We start from the raw sequence: 21,158 nt of genomic DNA, 5'->3' as shown, positions 1-21,158 counted from the left end.
GACTGGTGCAGTTTCCTTCTTTTGTGTGTGGCTGTCCAGTTTTCTCAGCTCCATTTATGGGTACATTCCTGTCCTTTCCTCATTGTATATTTCTGTCCTTTCCTTATTGTATACTCGTGGCTCCTTTGTTCTAAATTAATTGACCACTTATGTGTGGGTTTATTTCTGGACTCTCTCTTCTGTTGATACGCATGTCTGTTTTTGTGCTAATACCACACTGTTTTGATTACTACAGAGGTTTGTCATATAGTTTGAAGCCAGGGAGGTGATGCTTTGTTTTTTTTTCCTCAAGATTGCTTTGACTATTCTGGGTCTTTTGTGGTTCCCCACAAATTGTAGGATTGTTGTTCTTTTTCTGTGAAAAATACCATTGGACTTTTGATTGGGATTGCATTGATTCTGTATATTGACTTTGGTAGTGTGAACATTTTAATGCCATTATTCCTCCATTCCATGAGCACTGGATATCTTCCCATTTATTTGTGTCTTCAGTTTGTTACATCAGTCTTACAGTTTTGGTGTACGGTTCTTTCACGTCCTTGGTTAAACTTATTCCTGGGTATTTTATTCTTTTTGATGCATTTTAAATGATATTGTTTTTAAAATTTCTCTTTCTGAGTGTTTAAGTATATAGAAACACAGTGGATATTTGTATATTGATTTTGTATCCTGCATTTCTACTAAATTTGTTTATTAGTTTTGAGAGTTTTTTAGTGGAGTCTTCATGATGTTTTATATATTATGTTATCTACAAATAGTGACAGTTTTACTTCTTTTTGACTTGGATGCCTTTTATTTATTTTTCTTGTCTGTCTGGCTTGTATAGTGGCTAAGACTTCCAGTATACATTATATCACAGTGGTGACAGTTAGCACTCTTGTCCTGTTTCTGATCTTAGAGGATAAGCTCTTAGCTTTTCACCATTGAGTATGATTTTAGTTATGTGTTTGCCATATATTGCCTTTATTATGCTGAGGTAAATTCCCTCAATACCCACTTTGTTGAAAGTTTTTTTTTTAATGTTTTTATTTATTTCTGAGAGAGAGAGAGACAGAGTGAGCAGGGGAGGGTCAGAGAGAGAGGGAGATACAGAATCTGAAACAGCTCCAGGCTCTGAGCTGGCAGTCAGCACAGAGCCCGATGTGGGGCTCGAACCCACAAACCGTGAGATCATGACCTGAGCCGAAGTCGGACGCTAAACCGACTGAGCCACCCGGGTGCCCCTGAAAGTTTTTATCATAAATGGATATTGGATTTTGTCAAAAGCTTTTTCTGCATCTATTTGAGATGATCATATGACTTTTTAAAAATGTTTATTTATTGGGGCGCCTGGATGGCTCAGTCAGTTAAGTATCTGACTTCAGCTCAGGTCATGATCTCATGGTTCTTGTCTCGAGCCCCGTGTGAAGCTCTGTGCTGACAGCCCAGACTCTGGAGCCTGTTTTGGACTCTCTGTCTCCCTTTCTCTCTGCTCCTCCCCCCCTCCCTCCACCTCGCTCTCTCAAATAAACGTTAAAAAAATTTTTTTTGTAATGTTTTTTTATTTTGAGAGAGAAAGAAAGGGCGAGAATGCACGCATGTGCATGTGTGTGGGGAAGGGCAGAGAGAGAGAGGGAGAGCCTGGAGTGTAGAGCCCAATGCAGGGCTCGATCTCACTGATTCAACTGTGAGATCATGACCTGGGCCAAAATCAAAAGTTGGACACTTAACCAACCTAGCCACCCAGGCATTCCAATTATATGATTTTTATACTTCGTTTTGTTAACGTGGTGTTTCACATTGATTGACTTGTGAGTGTTGAAGCAACCAACCTTGCATCTGTGGAATAAATTCCAGTTGATCATGGTTTATGGTCCTTTTAATGTATTGTTGAATTTGGTTTTCTAATATTTTGTTGCATAGCTTCACATCCATGTTCTTATGGGATATTGGCCTGTAATTTTCTTCTTTAGTGCCATCTTATCAGTTTTTGGTATCAGTGTAGTATTGACTTCATTAAATGAGTTTGGAAGTGTTTATTCTTTTTCTGTTTTTTTTGAAGAGTTTGAGAAGAATTGGTATTCTCTTTAAATATTTGGTAGAGGAGCGTCTGGGTGGCTCGGTCGGTTGGGCAGCCAACTTCGGCTCAGGTCATGATATCACGGTTCGTGAGTTCAAGCACCATATCGGGCTCTGTGCTGACAGTCAGTGCCTGGAGCCTGCTTCGGGTTCTGTGTCTCCTCTCTCTGCCCCTCCCGTGCTCATGCTCTGTCTTTCTCTGTCTCTCAAAAATGAATAAACATTAAAAAAGTAAAAATAAAAAGTAAAACTAAAAAATAAATGTTTGGTAGAATTCGCCAGTATTGCCATTTAGTCCCAGACTTTAGTTTGTCGGGAGGCTTTTCATTACCAATTCAGTCTCCTTGCTAGTTACTGGTCTCTTCAGATTTTCTGTTTCTTTAATTTTCATAGATATATGTTTTATGGAATTTGTCCATTTCTTCTTTGTTGTCAAATATGTTGGTGTATAATTGTTCCTGGTGTCTCTTATAAGTAGACTCCACACCCAGTGCGGGGCTTAAACTCAAAATCCTGAGATCAAGAGTCACATGCTGTACTGACTGAGCCAGGCAGGAGCTCCACTCCTTTGTTTTTCTGTGTTATCAGTTGTAATGTCTCCTCTTTCATTTCTGATATTTATTTGAGTCCTCTCTTTTTTTCTTGGTGAGTGTGCACAAGTTTTCTATGAACTTTTTTGGGGACATAGATATTTATAGCAGCATTATTCATAATAGCCAATAGACAGAAACAACCCAGATGTTCATCAATGGGCCAAGAAAATGTAGTGCATCTATAAAATGGGATAGAATTCAGCCGTAAAAGGAATAAAGTAATAATACGTCCTAGGACTTGGATGAGCTTCAAAACTGTTATATGAAAGAAGTCAGTCATAAATGTCTGCATATTATATGTTTCCATTCCTGTGAAAGTCCGGAGCAGGCAAATATATAGACACTGAAAGCAAATGAGTGATTGCTCAGGGCCGGGGAAGGGATGGATAGGAATGGTGGTGGGGAGGATAAAAAGGTGATTCACTTAAGGATAGGGGGTTTGGGTTTGTAATGAAATATAGTTGACATATAACATTTTGTTAGTTTCATGTGTACATCATGATTTTGTGTATGTATCAAAATGATTGCCAGGGGCGCCTGGGTGGCTTAGTTGGTTAAGCGTCCGACTTTCGCTTAGGTCATGATCTCGCGGTTCGTGGGTTCGAGCCCCGCGTCGGGCTCTGTGCTGACTGCCAGCTCAGAGCCTGGAGCCTGTTTTGGAGTCTGTGTCTCCCTCTCTCTCTGACCCTCCCCTGCTCACGCTGTCTCTCTCTCTCTCCTAGAAATTAAAAAAAAAAAAAAAATGATTGCCAGTCTTTGTAAACGTGTTTTTATTTTTCTTGGATATATACGTGTTTTCATTTCTCTTGGGTATAATATAGTTTGTACAATAAATAAAATACTTCATATTTACAGCATGGCTATGTTCTGTTCTTCTTTCATGCACCTACCTATATTTATTTCAAATTTATATGATTATTTTTTCCCCCCAGCGAGTACTGAGCCATCAAGATGATACAGCTTTGCTAAAGGCGTACATTGTTGAATGGCGAAAATTCTTTACACAGTGTGATATTTTACCGAAACCTTTTTGTCAACTGGAGATTACTTTAATGGGTAAACAGGGCAGCAATAAAAAGTCAACTGTAGAAGACAGTATTGTTCGCAAAGTAAGTTTATGTTTTCATTTTTTCCCTTACTAGTCTTCAGAAAAAGGGTGATTTTAAAACTTTAGAAAGTAGTTTAGACTTTAAGTGGTTTTCCTGCTTCATGTAGAAGTTCCTTTTAAGTTCTTGCTGAGTTTTACTGAATGATAGAGTCTTTCTTCCAGCCTCGCTGAGCTGCCCTTCTGTTTCATTCTCCCACGTGGTGTTAAGCTTTGAATCTGTGTCTTCAGACATCACTGACTTTTCCTAGTTTTATCTTCAGTATTCTATTTCCTTCTTGTTTTTTTTGTACTTTTACCTTCATGTAAATTACTTCACATTTTTCCTCTTTCAAAAATCTCTCATTAGGTTACCTTCTCGTATCTTTGTGTTTCATTGTGACTAAGCTGCTGTTATCTTTGTGTTTTTCTTTTTACTTGATTCTAATTATTGTGAACTCATTATACTGTTTATTTTCATGTTTTGCATAGTTTCTAGTTAAAAGCTCTGTGTCCAGAACCCTCGTGATTTAATCGAAGGAACTCAGCTCTGAAAGTGGACTCCCAGGTTTCCTTTTCAACTCTTCAGTTAATAATGATCTAAGCTCTCTGTCCTCAGTTCTTATATGTATTCTTGCTTCTGAGAAACAAATAGATTTGAAAAGTAAAAGAGAAATACAAAAAGCCTCCTGGACTTTAAACAACTTGCTACTTGCTGAATGCAAACTCAGGCATTTGGATAGCTGCCTCGGCATTCCTGCCCCTTCCACGTTCTAAAATTTGTGCTGCTGTCCACAGGGATGCTGTATATTTAGACACCCAGTGGTTCTCTGGTGGTAGAAATAACTGCAATGTGAGAGATTATCCCCCTCCCCCCAAAAAAGAGAAAGAAACATACTTCTAGATGCTTTTTAATTTTCAGCTCCATAATCTTGTCCTCTCTTGTTTTTCCGTTAATCTTTTAATTTTTGCCATTCCCTGCTGATTACAGGAATCAGCATCACTTAATGATTAAGAGCGTAGATTCTGAGACCGTGGTTGTTGGATTCAAATCCCAGTGTGGCCATTAATGAGCTGTATAAATGTGGGGGTTAACTTTCCTCTCAGTGCCCCTGAGGCTGCATTTCTAAAAAGGAGATAATAGCACCTCTATATCGGTTTTGAGGATTAAATGAGTTACCTGTGGAAAGTACTTACAGCAGGTGCTAGGTACATGGTGAGTGTTACATGCCTGTCATTCTTGTCGTTATTGTTGCTACTGTTGTTATTAATATATTTTCTGTGTCTGACCGAGTTGCTTGGAATGATACTACATATGGATATGTGTATAACATTTCCATCATTTAAATGGAACGTCTTTCAGGTGGATTTGTGTGTTTTTTTAAGATCTAGTATCAAGCAGGTTTTTACTTGGTGCTTTTTGCATTCATTGTGTGTTTATACAGACCTGCGTATTCGCATTCCAGACACTTACCAGTATTTCTGAAATGTAACCTTGTAACTATAGGGGAGGTAACCTTTTCCAGGTATTACTGTATTTAATTTTTACAACAACCACTTGAGATTTGTATTCTTATTTTTACTCAGTGCATAAGTAATAGAGCTGGAATTCAAATCCAGTTTTGTTAGATTTTGAAATGTGTTGTTTAACATTTACCATGTGCTTTAGTTCCCTGAAGTAGTCAAGTATTTTAAAATTTAAAATATTCAAGTATTTTAGTGCTTATAGCTTGAATTTTTTGTGTATCTACATGGTACCTAGTAATAATAATTGAAATGATTTCATATTGTCTTCTTTTTATCTTAGCTCATGCTTGATACATGGAATGAGTCAATCTTTTCAAATATAAAAAACAGACTCCAGGATAGTGCAATGAAGCTGGTACATGCTGAACGATTAGGAGAAGCCTTTGATTCTCAGCTGGTCATTGGAGTAAGAGAATCCTATGGTATGCTCTGAACTTTTATGATCATAATTTTTTTATGGAAATTCTGAGACAGATACAGAAGAGTACTGCCAGAGCTATGTGTACTAGCATATAGTCAGTCACGTCAGCAATTAGTGCCAGATGCCGTTAAGAGTATGCAGAGGGCATGAAATCTCTTCAAGGAACATAGAAAAGTCCCTATTTGTGTGGTTAACATTTGTTTTCTCCATGTCACTCATTTCGTGGAAGGCAAATCCTTTTAGTGACCTAAATTAGAGAAATGTAGATATGATTTTTGAGCTCATAAAGGTGGTAAATGGTTTTCTACTTAGATTTTCAGGCAGTATATTTATTTCATGTACACATTCCTCTCTGAACTTACCAGTTTCTGACACTGCTGTTCTTGTTTATTTTTTAAGTCAGATACAGTGTTTTCTCTGAGAATATTCCCCCTCCTCCCTAATTCCCAGGCCAGCGTAGGTCCCTCTCACATTCCTTCACAGGACCCGTGCCTCCCTGTTGTCATACTTCAGTTCAGTTAACTGTGTTATTGACACTGTCTTTACTAAATGTGGGATGTGGGCACAAAGTACTCCTCACTAAGAATGCTTTGTATTCATGAACCTGTAGTTATCTTTGATTGGCTTTCTCCATTGTCCCCATATCGAGGTGTCATTAGCCATGTCCTTAAAATTTATTCCTCTTATTTCAGCTACCACCAGTTTATACTGTGTAAACTCTGCTTCTGGACTTTTGAAACAGTTGTCTTATACTGATTTTTTGCTATCACTTAATGCATGTACTGTTAAAGAAGATTAATTTTTATGTAGCAATTTATTGGTATTTTTCTTACCCACTTAGTGGTTACACTGTGCTGAATTCAGGTCACTTAACGTGAGATTTGAGGTTTTCCACAACCACTCCCTTTTTTTTTTTTTTTTTTTTGAGAGAGAGAGAGAGAGAGCGAGAGAGAGTACAAGTAGTGGAGGGTCAGAGAGAGAAAGGGAGAGAGAGAATTCCAAGGAGTCTTCACACTGTCAGTGCAGAGCCCAACGTGGGGCTCAAACTCACGAACCCAGAGTTCATGACCTTAACTGAAATCTAGAGTCGGATGCTCAACCAACTGAGCCACCCATGCACCCCTCCACAGCCACTCCTGACTTCCCATTATACCTTGTATTCTGTGAACCTTATGGTCTATTCAGACAACCTGGTCATTATACCTTGACTTGGCCTTGTGATTTTTGTACTTCAGATTATTTGCTTATTTTACTAGCTTCTGTGTAAATTCTAGTTTTCCCTTAAGACACAGCTCAGATCTCATCTCATCTGTGAATGGTTTCTTGACCATCTAGTTAGAAGTCATCCCCTTTCTTGTGCAGAAATACAATAGCCTGTGTTATCTGTACTGTTTGTCACTTGAGTGCTTTATGCCGTTACCGTTTTAAGTCTCTTAGGGAGAAGGATTTTGTATTATATTTATGTTCTCTTGAGCATTGTCACAGTCCCTTGCACATAATGACCCCTCACTATTTGTTATTTCATTTATTGTACTCAAAATACTGATTTGAAACATAATTAGAGTAAAATTTTATTTTCTGTTTTTCAGTTAACCTTTGTTCTAACCCCGAGGATAAGCTTCAAATTTATAGGGATAATTTTGAGAAGGCATACTTGGATTCAACAGAGAGATTTTATAGAACACAGGCACCCTCGTATTTACAGCAAAATGGTGTACAGAATTATATGAAATATGTAAGTCAGAACTTAGTATATGTGATAATTTCAACCGTTCTCTTGATATTCTTAAAAATGATTGCAATTTTGCTTCTGGGCAGGCAGATGCGAAATTAAAAGAAGAAGAAAAACGGGCACTACGTTATTTAGAAACAAGGCGGGAGTGTAACTCTGTTGAAGCAGTAAGTAATTTTGTGATTATGTATTCTTGGAGATTTTTTTGAAGTACAGCAGCCCAGGGATGGCAAATCCGTGATGCAAGTCTTAACGACTTCTCCTTTCTCTCCTCTCCGACCTGCATTCCTAACTGAGCACAGCGCCCTCTCCCGGTTTCCCGGCTTCAGAGGGCACCTTCTTCAGAACCCGTCCTCCTTGTGAGCTGATGTGCAAACCGAAATCTATTTGCCATCCCTGCTCTAGACTTTACTACATTTAATGTACTTAATGTTTAAAGTGTCCTTGTATTGTTTTATGCTTGTCTAAAGTTAAGCCTGTTTGTGTTGCAAGTAAAATATGCTCCCTAGAGATACAGTTGATTCTTAGAATTCACGATAATTATGTTCTGTAAAGTGGCCATCAACGCTGAAATAGTGATGGTGGAGGGTATTTATTCTTGTTCTGAGAGGATGTTTTCTTTTTTTTCTTTTTATTTATTTCTAGGGGAGAGAGAGAGAGACAGTGTGAGCAGGGGAGGGTCAGAGAGAGAGGGAGACACAGACTCAGAAACAGGCTCCTGGCTCTGAGCTGGCAGTCAGCAGAGAGCCCGACGCGGGGCTCAAACCCACGAACCGCGAGATCATGACCTAAGCGAAAGTCGGATGCTTAACCGACTAAGCCACCCAGGCACCCCACTGAGAGGATGTTTTCAAACTTTGTCTTGTCACGAGATAAAATACTACTTGATCAGCAAAAATCAGTCTTTATATTGTTATTTTGGGGGAACTGTAAGGTCCCTGCCCTAAAAAAAAAACTCTGAGAGTGATCAGCGGACATAGCCATGCTATAGTATCTGTCCTCGCGGTTTTCTTCCACATGGAGAATGACCTTCACGTGCTGTCCTAAGGAGGTAAGAATCAGGCTTGCATGGTCTTGGACATTGCTCACATACAGCAATAGTGTTTGTTTCCTGTAGTCCTTTTCAGTCTTTGGAGCTGAGGAACTAGATTTAGATTTGCATTCTAGGAGGCCACTTTCTATTCGCCTGTAATCAAACATTTTCAGCTGTGGATGGATTTATTCATTTATTTGCTTTTGACTTTTCTTTGGCTCTTCCATCTCGAATAATAGTCATGTTTTTTTCTTTGTTCGGAAATCAGGCTGTTAGATTTTTTTTTCGTTTGGTTTTCATGTTTGTCTTTTCATAATATACAGTAGATTTCCTCATTTAGTGGTTAAAATAAGTTTCATATTGGCCAGAAAAGGGGGCTAATTTCATTGTTGTTTATAGGAATTCTGTACAGAAAGCCAGGCTTGGGCTTCATTCAGAATGCAGGGAAGGCCAGTGAGTGTTTCCTAGCAAGGTGCCTCAGAGCTGTCCCTCAGGGAGAGGACATGACGGGATGAAAGGTTTCCTGGAACCTGGGGAAGAGAGAAGACTAGAAGGTAGGCCTTGGCGCATCATGATCATTGGATCATTTGTGCTGGGGTTTAGGAGCGCTGGATATGATTACAGCAGTGGGGGGCGGAGCCCAGAAGAGGAGAGAGAAAGGCTTCTGGAGGTGGAGCGTGGTGTCTGTGGGTGGGGCTAGATATGAAAGGGAACAGAGTCCCAGTGTTTCTGGGGCTTTGGCCTGGGGAAAGAGTGAGTCTTGGTGTTGAGGAAGGAATACAAGTGAGCTGGAGGAGTTTGAGTTGATCAGAGGATCCCCCAGGCGTCTCCGTGGGGGTGTTGCAGTTTTGTGAGACAGAATTATTGTTTTTCTACCATGGTTTATACAACTTAATGTGTATCATATCCGTATGAGACTTCAGGAAATTCAGCATAGAGGTCTAAGAATAAGAGAAGGCAAGGAAAGGAGAATGAGAAGGCAGCGATATTCAAATACACATTACTCTTTGTATAGAACACATAAGCCTCCCTTTCTGCTTTGAAACACATGCGCACACACAGAAAAAGTTAAAATAGAAGATAGGAATTTGCTCTTCCACAGTTAACAAGGAGCATGAGCATCTCATCGAGCTGAATGATTCTAGAGTTTAAAGATAAGTTTTTTTGTTACCATTTTCAACAGAGACCCTAAGCAATATAGCATGCTTCCAGAGAAATTGTACTTTATTGGGGATGTTGAGGTCTTTTTGTGTGGTTTATTTTTTTTTGTTTCCCTCAGTTTTCTGCTTATTTTTTAAAAAGTATATTTGATTCAAGCATAATGTATATACATAAAAATGCACAGAAATCTTAAGTATGAATTATCACAAAGTGAACATACCTGTAAAATCACCATAACAAGAATTACCAGCAATGAGAAATCCTCAGTCCTGCTCCTTCCAAATTACTCTTGCCATCTTTTTCTTCAAATGTTATCACTCTGTTAACAACACTGATTAATACTCATCAGCGACCACTATGTTGTTTATGCAGCAGAATTTGGTGTGGAGGACATAGCACGTACCAGAACTGTAGGATTAATTGTAACATTGGGAATTCCAGGCTTAAGGCAGATGCATTACTATTTATATACCTCACTGAGCTGAGGCCCTGATACTGTGTATATAATATTTATTATATATTTGTTAATTTATAGTTTCTGTTTTCAGAGAGAAATGATGTGCTAAATTGAAGTATGTTGTGATGGAAGGAACAGTAAACAAAAACTCACAAAGTCTTGATACAAATAAAGTAGGAACAGTATTATTTGGATTTTTTGTTTGTTTGTTTGTTTTGTTTTCTAGGTAGGCTTCATGTCAAGCATAGAGCCCATTACGGGGCTTGAACTCAAATCCCTGAGATCAAGACCTAAGCTGAGATCAGGAGTCAGATGCTTAACCAACTGAGCCACCCAGGTGCCCCATGAGCAGTATTATTTGAATAGTTAGTAAGAAACAAGTCACTTTTCTTACTACAAATAATTGAGAACAGACTTACTGCCCTAAATTCTCTGAGAAGAATTTCTAGGGGCCAGAACATGCAATGCTGTGTACTTATCTACTAGACTATTCTTATTAATGGAGGACAGTTATAATACAGGGAGCATATGTTTTACTGTTACAGTCACTTCAGTTGGTACACAGTAATGCACACCAGAAGTTAACATTAAAGTATGTATGTTTCTGGCATTTTCCCCCTCTATAAATTAGCAAATTATTATGGTTAATCAATTATCTTCTTTGTCTTTAGTTTGTATGAATCATTCTCAATTTTTTAAACCTGGTTGGTTTTTAACCTATGCAGGAACACACGTTTTTGGACCTGGTATATTTTCTGTAGTAGAGGAAATCTCACCCGGGTTGTACCGTGTTGTGAGGCCAGGCCTAATAAAGATCAAATGTACATTTCGAGTACTGTTAACATAGTGCTAAGCAGCTTATTGGGTTCACGCGTTGTTTAGCAGAGGGTTTTATTTTGTTACCCTGGGTGTTCCAGGCAGCTGATGACATCATTGGCAAATGATGATGCTTACTTCTTCCTTTCTAATATTAATATCTCCTGTTTCCTTCAATAGACGAAATCTGTTAATAATAGCTCATTTTAGGAAAATGTTAAATACTGGGGATCCTTGTCTTCTTGCAGTCTTTAAGGGGAATATGTCCACATTTTCATCATTAAGCATGGTGTTGGATTTTGGCATGATGTTTGCATTTTGTTAGGTTAAGAAAGTATTCACTTTTTCTTTTATTATGAATATTCTCAGAAATGTATATGCTGTAGCAAAGCCAGTATCTTTGTTTCATGGAGAAACACCAGGGTCCGTTCCACTAAGATCATGAACGAGGAAAGGGTGCCCACTATTTCTACTTCCGTTTAACATTGTATTAAAGGTCTTAGCCTTCGCACTTAGAGAAATCAGTTGGAGGAATAAGAATGGGTGAGCAGAAGTAAAACTCTGAGTTTAAAGATGAATGATAGTGTATTTGGAAAACTCCGCAGACAATCAGTGATAAAACTAACTCAAACAGGGGCACCTGAGTGGCTCAGTCGGTTAAGCGTCTGACTTCGGCTCAGGTCACAATCTCATGGTTCGTGAGTTTGAGCCCTGCATCGGGCTCTGTGCTGGAAGCTCAGAGCCTGGAGCCTGCTTCGGAATCTGTGTCTTCCTTTCTCTCTCTGCGCCTTCCCTGCTCATGCTCTGTCTCAGAAAGAAATAAACATTAAAAAAAAAAATTTTTTTTTAAAAGAAAAGAATCTCTCACTTTCTAAAAAAAAAAAAACTAACTCAAACAATAAAGCACTTCAGTAAAGCAGTAATCATACTGCTTTAAAATTAATGTACAAAACTAATAGTCTTCATATGTACAAATAATAAACAGGATATAATATTAAGGAAAATCTCACTGTGGTAATAACAGAAAGTTAAATATTTGGGAATAAATTTAACAAGAAATGTGTGAAACCTAGAAGAGGAAAACTTTTTAAACACTCAAAAAAACCACAGAAATAGATTTGAAAACATGGAAAGGCATTCTGTTTTGTTTTGTTTTGTTTTTAATTTTTTATGTTTATTTTTTAAGAGAGAGCTCAAGTGGAGGGAAGGGACAGAGAGAGAGGGAGAGAGAGAGATCGCAAGCAGGCTCTGTGCTGTCAGTGCAGAGCCCCCTGACACAGAGCTCAAACTTACGAACCGTGAGATCATGACCTGAGCCAAAACCAAGAGTGGGACGCCCCAGTGCATCTATTGTTCTTAAATTCTGTAACTCACATTTACAAAGATGTCAGTTCTTCCCACTGTAATTCCAATGAGAATACAACTATTTAATAAAGTTAGGACAAGTTGATATGAACGTTCGTGTGCAAAAATAAACATGTAAGAAGAGCCAGGAAAACACTGGAAGAGAAAAACTATGCAGAGAAAGCTCTACCAGACATTAAACATCTTCTGTAAGATCCTGTGGTATTGGCACATGAGTGGGTAGTGGGCTAGTGGGATGGGGTAGAAAGTCCAGAGTTCCATGTGACAAAGGTTGGATCTCCAATCGTTGGGAGTAAAGATGAACTTTTTAAAAGATGGTGATGGGAGGGGCATCTGGGTGGCTCACTCCAGTAAGCCTCTGACTCTTGGTTTTGACTCAGGTCATGATGTCGTGGTTGGTGAGTTCAAGGCCCACATGGGGCTCTGCACTTACAGTATGGAGCCTGCTTGGCATTCTTTCTCCCCCTCTCTCTGCCCATCCCTTCTTTTCTCTCTCACTCTCAAAATAAATAAATAAACTTAGGAGAAAAAGAAAGATGATGATGGGACCACTCGGTAGCCATTTGGAAAAAGCTGACTGTATATTAGGACATTCAGTCACACAGGTCCTAGAAGAGTTCCTCTTCGACCTTGGGGCAGGGCAAGGCTTTTTAGTATGACTCAGAGTTCAGAGTCAGTAAAAGAAAAGAGTGATAAATGTGACTACATTTTAAAAATTATGAAAAGAAACAAAAAGTCAAAAGAAAACTGACAATCTGGGAAAACATATTTGTGACATACATCACAAAGAGGCCTCATAACCCTGCTGTATAAAGAACTTCTAAGAATTGAGGAACAGGGGCACCTGGGTGGCTCAGTTGGTTAAGCCTCTGACTTTGGCTCAGGTCATGATCTCATGGTTTGTGGGTTCGAGCCCAGTGTTGGGCTCTGTGCTGACTGCTCAGAGCTTGGAGCCTGCTTCGGATTCTGTGTCTCCCTCTCTCTCTGCTCCTCCCCCACTCATGCTCTGTCTCTTTCTCGCTCAAAAATAAACATTAAAATTTTTTTTTAATTGAGGAACAAAAATGAGTAAGAACCTGGAAGAAAAATATTGGAAAAAGATACAGACAAATCACAGAAATATATACCTAATACTGGCCATTAAACACAGAAAATGCCTCAGGCACCTGGATGCCTCAGTCATTTAAGCATCTGACTCTTGATCTCAGCTCAGGTCATGATCTCACAGTTTGTGAGTTTGAGCTCCACATTGAGCTCTGCGCTTACAGTATGGAGTCTGCTTGGAATTCTCTGTCACTCTTTCTGCCCCCACCCTACTCATGTGTACTCTGTCTCTCAACATAAATAAACTTAAAAAAGAAAACAGTAGAGGGAAGAGACATACAAATTAAAAAAAAACACACACAAAATGCTCAAAACTCCTTCTTACATAAGATTTCTACCTTATAAATATGGAGGGAAATTGATAATCACTATTAGGCAAATATCACAGTTGTAGTTGTAGAAAAGCTTCACTAATGGATATTAAAATTAATGTCCAGAAGTTTGAGGTGAAATGGACTATTTTAATAGTTTGGAAGGGAAAAATAGTAACTGTGCAATGGAGAAACCCAGAAGACCCCGTCTTCATCAGGTGATTAAGGGTAATGTCACCAGTAATAGGACAGAGTGACATGAAGTACCTCGAGAGGATGAACAGAGAAGAGTGTCTCCTTTTTGTAGTGTTCTCGTCACAGCTTCAAGTGTCAGGAGACCAAAAAAAAGGGCAAGGGGCTGCACCAGTTTACATTCCCACCAACAGTGTAGAAGGACAAATATCATATGTTTGCACGTACAGGAGGATTAGGAGGAACTTAACGGAGGACCATGGGGGAGAAGAAGGGGGGAAATAGTGGGGGAGAGGGAGGGAGGCAAACCATGAGAGAATCTTGAATGCTGGGAACAAACTGAGAGCTGATGGGTGTGGGGGGGAGGGGAGGGGGGAGATGGGCATGGAGGAGGGCACTTGTGAGGATGAGCACTGGGTGTTATATGGAAACCAACTTGACAGTAAACTATTTGTAAAAAAAAAAAACAAGGACCTGCCCCAGCCTGGGGGGATTGGGAGAGCTGAGCCACTGTGGGCACCTGTGTAGATAAGATGTAAGATGCGGGAGTTGGGAAGAGGCCTTAGAGTGGGAACACAGGTGAGTTTCGAGTCAGGTCTGTGGTTAGGTGACGTTGTGTGCTGTTTCCTGGTTGTGATGGTTGTGCTATACTTCTGTGAGTGATGACCATTTGGGGAAGTCTCCGGTGATGGGTGTGTAGGCCCTCTCTGCTGTTTTTGCAACTTTTTGTAATGCTAAAATCAAAATAAAATGTGAAAAGGAAAAAAAAGCATATTAAGAAGAATGCCTTTTTAACCTGGGAAGCATCATTATAGTTGATCACGTGGCATTTTCCTCCACTGAACTAATTCCGTAAACCACATTCACAGAGTTCCCAACGTTAAGCCATTCTTCCATTTTAGGAATGAACACAAAGTCCCATTTTTTTTTTAGCAGATAAACATTTGTACCCCAGAGGGATTTTGACATGTCCTTTGTAGCCAGTAAAGTTACTCCCAGGATCTTCCTCTCACAGTTTCATATATGTAAATTTTATTACATAACAAGAATAATATCTTTAGGATCCTTTTATAGATTTATCCTAATTCACCTTTTACTTGAAATTGCTTGTCTTAGTACAGCAGATTATGGCAGAGATGAATGAGTGGAAAGTTAGGAGTGCTTTAAGTTGTTTAGTTATCACAACATAAAGATGCCCATACGCAAAAAGTGGGAAAAAAGTGAAGGACATTTGAATTCTAGAGTAATATTTTTAACTAGGCTAATTCATTTTGAACTGAAATCTCTAGGCCAGTGGTTTTCACTGAAGATAACATCATCCTCTAGGAAGTATTATACAAATTTGTGGAGGGTTATTTTGGTCGTCATGGTGACTTGGGTCTATGAATCGGGTCAGAAATGCTACATGTCCCAGTGCCCAGATGGTCCCACATAAAAATTCGATCACATCCCAAAAGTAACCATCAGAGGGCCCACTGGCCACTCACGTATGGGAGGATCTTGTTTATGCTTAAGTCTAAGACTGAATTTTATTTTACCTCTACACCAAAATATTTTTGCATGATAATAATACACTTTATTTTCCAGGGATGATATTATTGTGTAAGTTGGGGAAAGATAATATTTTTATTGCTATTTGGGATTTAAAATTTGTTTTACTGTCAGAAACCTTTGTCACCTGCAGTGGTACTGCTCATGGTTCTTGAGTCACCGGCATACCTGTGTTGGACTGCATTTCTAGCTTTCGCATTCCCAGCGATGCCACAGAGGTGGAAGTAGCTGACTGCTTTATTATATCGTCTCGTTGGATGTAGCCAAGTATTCACAGGTTGAAATACATACTGATTTATCATAAAGAACTTCCCTTTGATTTTTAAAAAAATTTTTTATGTTTCATTTATTATTCAGACAGAGAGAAACAGAGCATGAGTGGAGGAGGGCCACAGAGAGGGAGACACAGAATCCAAAGCAGCCTCCAGCCTCTGAGCTTGCTGTCAGCACAGACCCTGACACGGGGCTCAAACCCATGAACTGTAAGATCATGACCTGAGCCGAGGTGGGAGGCTTAACCAACTGAGCCACCCAGGTGCCCCTTTGATTTTTGCTGTATATTATAGTAAGAGAGTTCTATCAATCTTTTTGAAACAATAGAGGTAAATTTCAGTTCAATATTTGCTCTTTAAAGGGCTATTAGGTCTGAAAGCTTTGGGATCTAGTGCTCTGGTAATGGAGAGTCATGAAAATTGATGACTAGGGGATCAGAGCTACACTTGGGGAAGATTTCATCTGCCGTAGTGTGTATGACATTAAAGAGACAAGCGACTTTGCTTTTAGTTGTTGAGAATGCAGTAAAAGGGTTTCAACTAGGTGCATGATGATAAATGAACGGAAAGGAAGGCATGTTAAGAGACATTTTGAAGGAATAATGGAAAAAAAATTTATTTTATTCATTTATTTTTAAGTAAGCTCTACGCCCACTGTGGGGCTTGACCTCATGACCCTGAGATCAAGAGTTACATGTTCCACCAACTGAACCAGCCAGGCACTCCCTAAAAGACATTTTAATCACTTGTAGGATGACTGAAAGGTATTGAGCCTGGGTTATTGGAATAATCTGAGAATAGAGTCAGAGGGGAGCTAATTGTGAGGGCCTCTCCAGCTTTTAGAAGATTATATACTTAGAAGAGCGTATGGACTCCTAAGGGGTTTTAAATTAGAATTTTGGGGAAGGCAGTATGTATAAATAATAGCCACCCTACTTCTGAACACTTGGTAAAAAGTAATGAAAAATCATTGTCTTCAGTATTCTGTATGTAATTGTGTTATAGCTTTTGTTGCCTGACTCCAAACTAGTGCTTTTTCTGCTGGCCTAGTTTTCTTCTAGTGTGATGGGCCATGGGGTAAGGGTAGAAATTCTGTAATCTAAGGATTTGTTTGTTGGTGAGTATGCCCTGGATTTATTGAAGAATGGGATCCTATAGCTAGAGATTATAATTCTCTATGTTTTGTTTTGTTTTGTTTTTTCATTCAACCATTTGACGTGTGTTTATTGAGCACTCCTTATTCAGTAGATATATATTTAGTGTCTATTACCGATGAGAGAGGTGAGGGAGTACCCCGTGAACAAAACGAAGTCCTTGTTCCTACGGAGTTAACATTCAGATAGAGGAAGACGTATAAAGACAAGTAAGTGAGTAAAAATGATTTTTTAAAAAGTCTTATTCAGTTTATTTTAAACTGAAAACAGAATACATTTTTCCTACCCTTAACCCACTGCCTCTTGCATCCATCAGTCTGTTCTCTGTATCTGTGAGTTTGGGATGTTTCTTTTCTCTCCCTTTTTTAAGATTCCCTGTATGAGGTTAAGCATTAGTCGCATAAGCATCTGTCTCAACATCAGCTCAGGTCTTAATCTCGAGATTGTGAGTTCAAGCCCCAGGTTTGTGTGTGTGTGTGTGTGTGTGTATGTGTGCGTGCGTATATGTGTGTGTATCACAGTTTCTCTGTCTTACTCATCCATTGATGGATTCTTCGGCTGTTTCCATATTATGGCTATTGTAAATGATGCATTGAACAGGGGATGCATATATCTTCTTGAGTTTATGTTTTCATTTTCTTTGGATTGGATAAATACTCAGAAGTGGAATTGCTGGATCATATGGTAGTTCTGTTCTTAATTTTTTGAGCACCCTCCATAGTGTTTTCCATAGTGGCTGCACAGCTTACTTCCCACCACCAGTGCACACGGGTTCCCCTCTCACCGCAGCCTCGCCAACACTTGTTATTTCTTGTCTTCTTGATACTGGCCATTCTGACAGGTGTGAGGTGATAACTCATTATGGTTCCGACTTGCATTTTCGTGATGATGAGCATCTTTTCAGTGACCTGTTGGCCGTTTTATGTCTTCACTGGACAAATGGGAAGATCTCCCCATTTTTCAGTCGAATTATTTATTGTTTGCTGTTGAGTTGGAGGGGTTCTTTGTGCAGTTTGGATACTAGCTCCTCATTAGGTACGTGATACATGATGACTTTCTTCCATTGGTAGGTTGTCTTTTCCTTGTATTTGTGGTTTCCTTTGTTGTGCAGTAGTGTTTTAGTTTGACGTAGTCCCACTTATTTATTTATGCTTTTGTTGCTTTTGGTGTCCTGTTCAAAAAATTCGTCGCCCAGAGCTGTGTTAAGGAGCTTATCACCCATGTTTTCTTCTGGGAGTTTTATGGTTTCTGGTCTTATGTTTGAGTCTTGAATCCATTTTGAGCTCGTTTTTGTGTGTGGTACAAGAGACTGGTGCAGTTTCCTTCTTATGTGTGTGGCTGTCCAGTTTTCTCAGCTCCATTTATTAAAGAGACTGTCCTTTCCCCACTGTATACTCTTGGCTCCTTTGTTGTAAATTAATGGACCATATATATGTGGGTTTATTTCTGGGCTCTGTTTTCTGTTCTGTTGATCTGCGAGTCTGTTTTTGTGCAAGTGCTATACTGTAGAGCTTTGTCATATAGTTAGAAGTCAGGGAGGTGATGCTTCCAGGTTTATTCTACTTTCTCAATATTGCTTTGACCGTTTTGGGTCTTTTGTGGTTCCCTACAAATCATAGGATTGTTTTTCTTTTTCTTTGAAAAATAGCATCAGACTTTTGATTGGGATTGCATTGATTCTGTATATCATTTTGAGTAGTATAGGCCTGTTAACACTATTCTTCCAGTCTATGAGCATTGAATATCTTGCCATTTATTTGTGTGTTTTTCATTTTGTTTCATCATTGTCTTACAGTTTTGGGTGTACAGTTCTCTCACCTCCTTGGTTAAATTTATTCCTGGGTGTTTTATTCTTTTTGATGCATTTTAAATGGGATTGTTTTCTTAATTTCTCTCTGTGATATTAGTGTAAAGCAACATAACAGAATTTTGTATTTTGATTTTATATTCTGCAGCTTCACTGAATTCGCTTATTAGTTTTGACAGTTTTTTGGAAGTGTGTTCTTGGTTTTTGGTATTAATGTGCTGTCATCTGTAAATAGTGGTAGTTTTACTTCTTCCTTTTGTGCAGCCCTATCTCAGCTCTTGTTTGTCTTTCAAACCTTTATGCTTGTCCAAGCAGCCATTTATGTATATTCTCAGTAAAGGATGTGCCAAGACCTTAAAGCGTCCTGGTATAAGTGAGTCTTTATAAAGTAGAATAATGCTGTAGAGAGTGAATTGGTGCCGGTAATACTCCTGCTTTGGCTTTTGCTTTATGGAATGTGGTCAAGGAAGGTCTTTTTCAAGGAGTCTTATTGGAGCTAAAACCCAAATGACGGGTCTAGCTCTGGGAAGGTGTGGGACAAAGCTTTCCAGGTGGAGGGAAGAGCCAGTGGGAAGGCCCTGAAGCAGGTGTGAGGAGCAGAGGAAGGTTATCGTGGCTGCAGTGGGGCGCATGTGGGGCAGGTGATACAGACGGAGGAGAGGGAGCAGGAGTTTGGTGAAGTAGGAGGCCTTTCTGGGGGTTAAGCAGAGAACTGATGTTCTCTCATTTTCATGTGTATGAAAGGGCATTCGGGTTGCCATGGGGATATTTGGCTCACAAACCGTATCTAGGTGAGAGGTGTTGATGGGCAGTAGAGACGGGTATGTAAGTGGAGGGATTCAGGGTGTATTTAGAACGAAAAACTAGTAGGGAGGAGCCGTTACTGTTTCTCTTTTATAAGTGAATAAAATGAAACTCAGAGACTGTAGGAGGTTGGCCTCCGACAGCTAGGAAATGGTGAAGCTAGGCTTCTAATGAAGTCCATTTCTAGATCTTGAGTTCCTAAGGGTTCTTTGGGGGTGTATAAAGAAGAGACATAAAGATTGCTGCATAATTTTGAATGCATGTATTGCACATACACATGCGTAGTTAGCGCTCGTGTTTGCAAGGAGCAAGACCATCTCAGACAAAAGCCAATGTGTCAATTCATGTAAAATCCAGTGGAAAGTACAGGGATAAAACTAAAATGAAGGATATCTGGATTTATGGACTTGGAGGTTTGCAAGAACTTTCTAGATACATATTGTTCTGCTCTGTTGCCTTCTGCAGCTGGTGGTGTTTGGTGGCGGTGTTGAAATGGGAACCGTGAGAGCCGCCAGCCCGGCCTTCCAGGTCATGTTGAAAAAAGATAAGGGGCTGGCTTCAGGGTTTTAATTAACCCAGCTTGAGTTGGGGGCCCCAGCGTGGATCCCTTGCATTGTGTGTGTTGTTGCACACGTGTGCAAGCATGCCTCAGTGGCAGCGTGTGTGTGTGTGAGGTATGTGTCACGGAGGTTCTGCCTTCTCCAGAGAACATTCCACAGACACCCAGGATGCCGGCCCGGCCAGGACCTTGGCAGCTGAGTGTGGCACTTCCCATGCTGGTGGGACAGCTGCCAGCTCCTCACCCCGAGGCATGCAGGCCTCTCGTCAGCTCCGTCTTCGCCGGGTGGTCCTGGGTCCCGCAGGCAGCAGCACGTTTGTAAAGCCAGCAGAGAGGCTTCAGCGGCGGGGGCTGTGGGGTGTCAATAGCAGTCAGGGGTACGTACTGCAGCACGTGAGGATTTACCAGCTGTGTCCTCTGGCAAGTTTTTCAGCCTTTGTAATCTGTGTTCTCTTAACTGTGAAATGGGATAATACCCACTGTGTTGTCTAAGGCACTTAAAACACTGTGTCTGGCACGGTAGTTTTTACTGCTAGGGCTCAAGTGCGGGGAAAGTTGCTGATTTGAAGACAGATAAGAACAGATACAGAGCATTGATTTTAAAAATTAGCAACCAGGCCACAAAGTCATAAATTACTAACATTAAAGTATCTGTTAACTTTCACTATTTTAGTGTATTAAGGGCGATTGCAGAAAACTCAGGGTCAGTCTGACTCTTCACTGTCCCGTGTAGTTGTGTAAATAGTTGATAAATGAAACAAGTACTAGTCATAATGGTAAAATAAAGAAATTTTAACCAAGCCAGAAAGGCCAAGGGAAATTAATTTTGAGAATAACCTTCCACACATAGAATAAGTTAATTCTTGAGTATGTTATAGATCTCCTTATGGTTAAAGACCATAATGATCAGGTAAAATCTTAATGTGGAGAAACCGAGGGTAATTTTCAGTTCATCTCCTATTTTGTAGTTGGGCTGAAACAAATTACTACTTGTATAGACTTACATAATTAACAAAAGAGCCATTCTTGTTGCTTTGTACAAAATTTCAGTGAAGTAGAACCAGTGGTGCAAATTGCATACCACTGAAGGAAGACTCCACCTCACTTGGCCGACCTGTCCCACCTCCATCGCGCTGGCAGGTACTGAGCGCCTGCTG

General features: G+C 39.7%; 1 protein-coding gene across 1 annotated transcript in view; it reads left to right on the top strand.

The window, feature by feature from the left end:
- The window catches only part of CUL5 (cullin 5), a 92,103-nt gene that overhangs the window by 42,087 nt on the left and 28,858 nt on the right, over positions 1-21,158 (top strand). Inside the window, 4 exon segments of the mRNA XM_039222833.1 lie at positions 3,584-3,760; positions 5,543-5,684; positions 7,273-7,418; positions 7,502-7,582. Of these exon segments, the coding sequence (XP_039078764.1) occupies positions 3,584-3,760; positions 5,543-5,684; positions 7,273-7,418; positions 7,502-7,582 (546 nt within the window).

This window comes from Hyaena hyaena, unplaced genomic scaffold (genome assembly GCF_003009895.1).
Source record: "Hyaena hyaena isolate Hyena2069 unplaced genomic scaffold, ASM300989v1 scaffold_1190, whole genome shotgun sequence".
Lineage (NCBI taxonomy): Eukaryota > Metazoa > Chordata > Mammalia > Carnivora > Hyaenidae > Hyaena > Hyaena hyaena.
The sequence above is the reverse complement of the archived record's forward strand: the minus strand, read 5'-3'. Positions and strand labels throughout refer to the sequence as shown.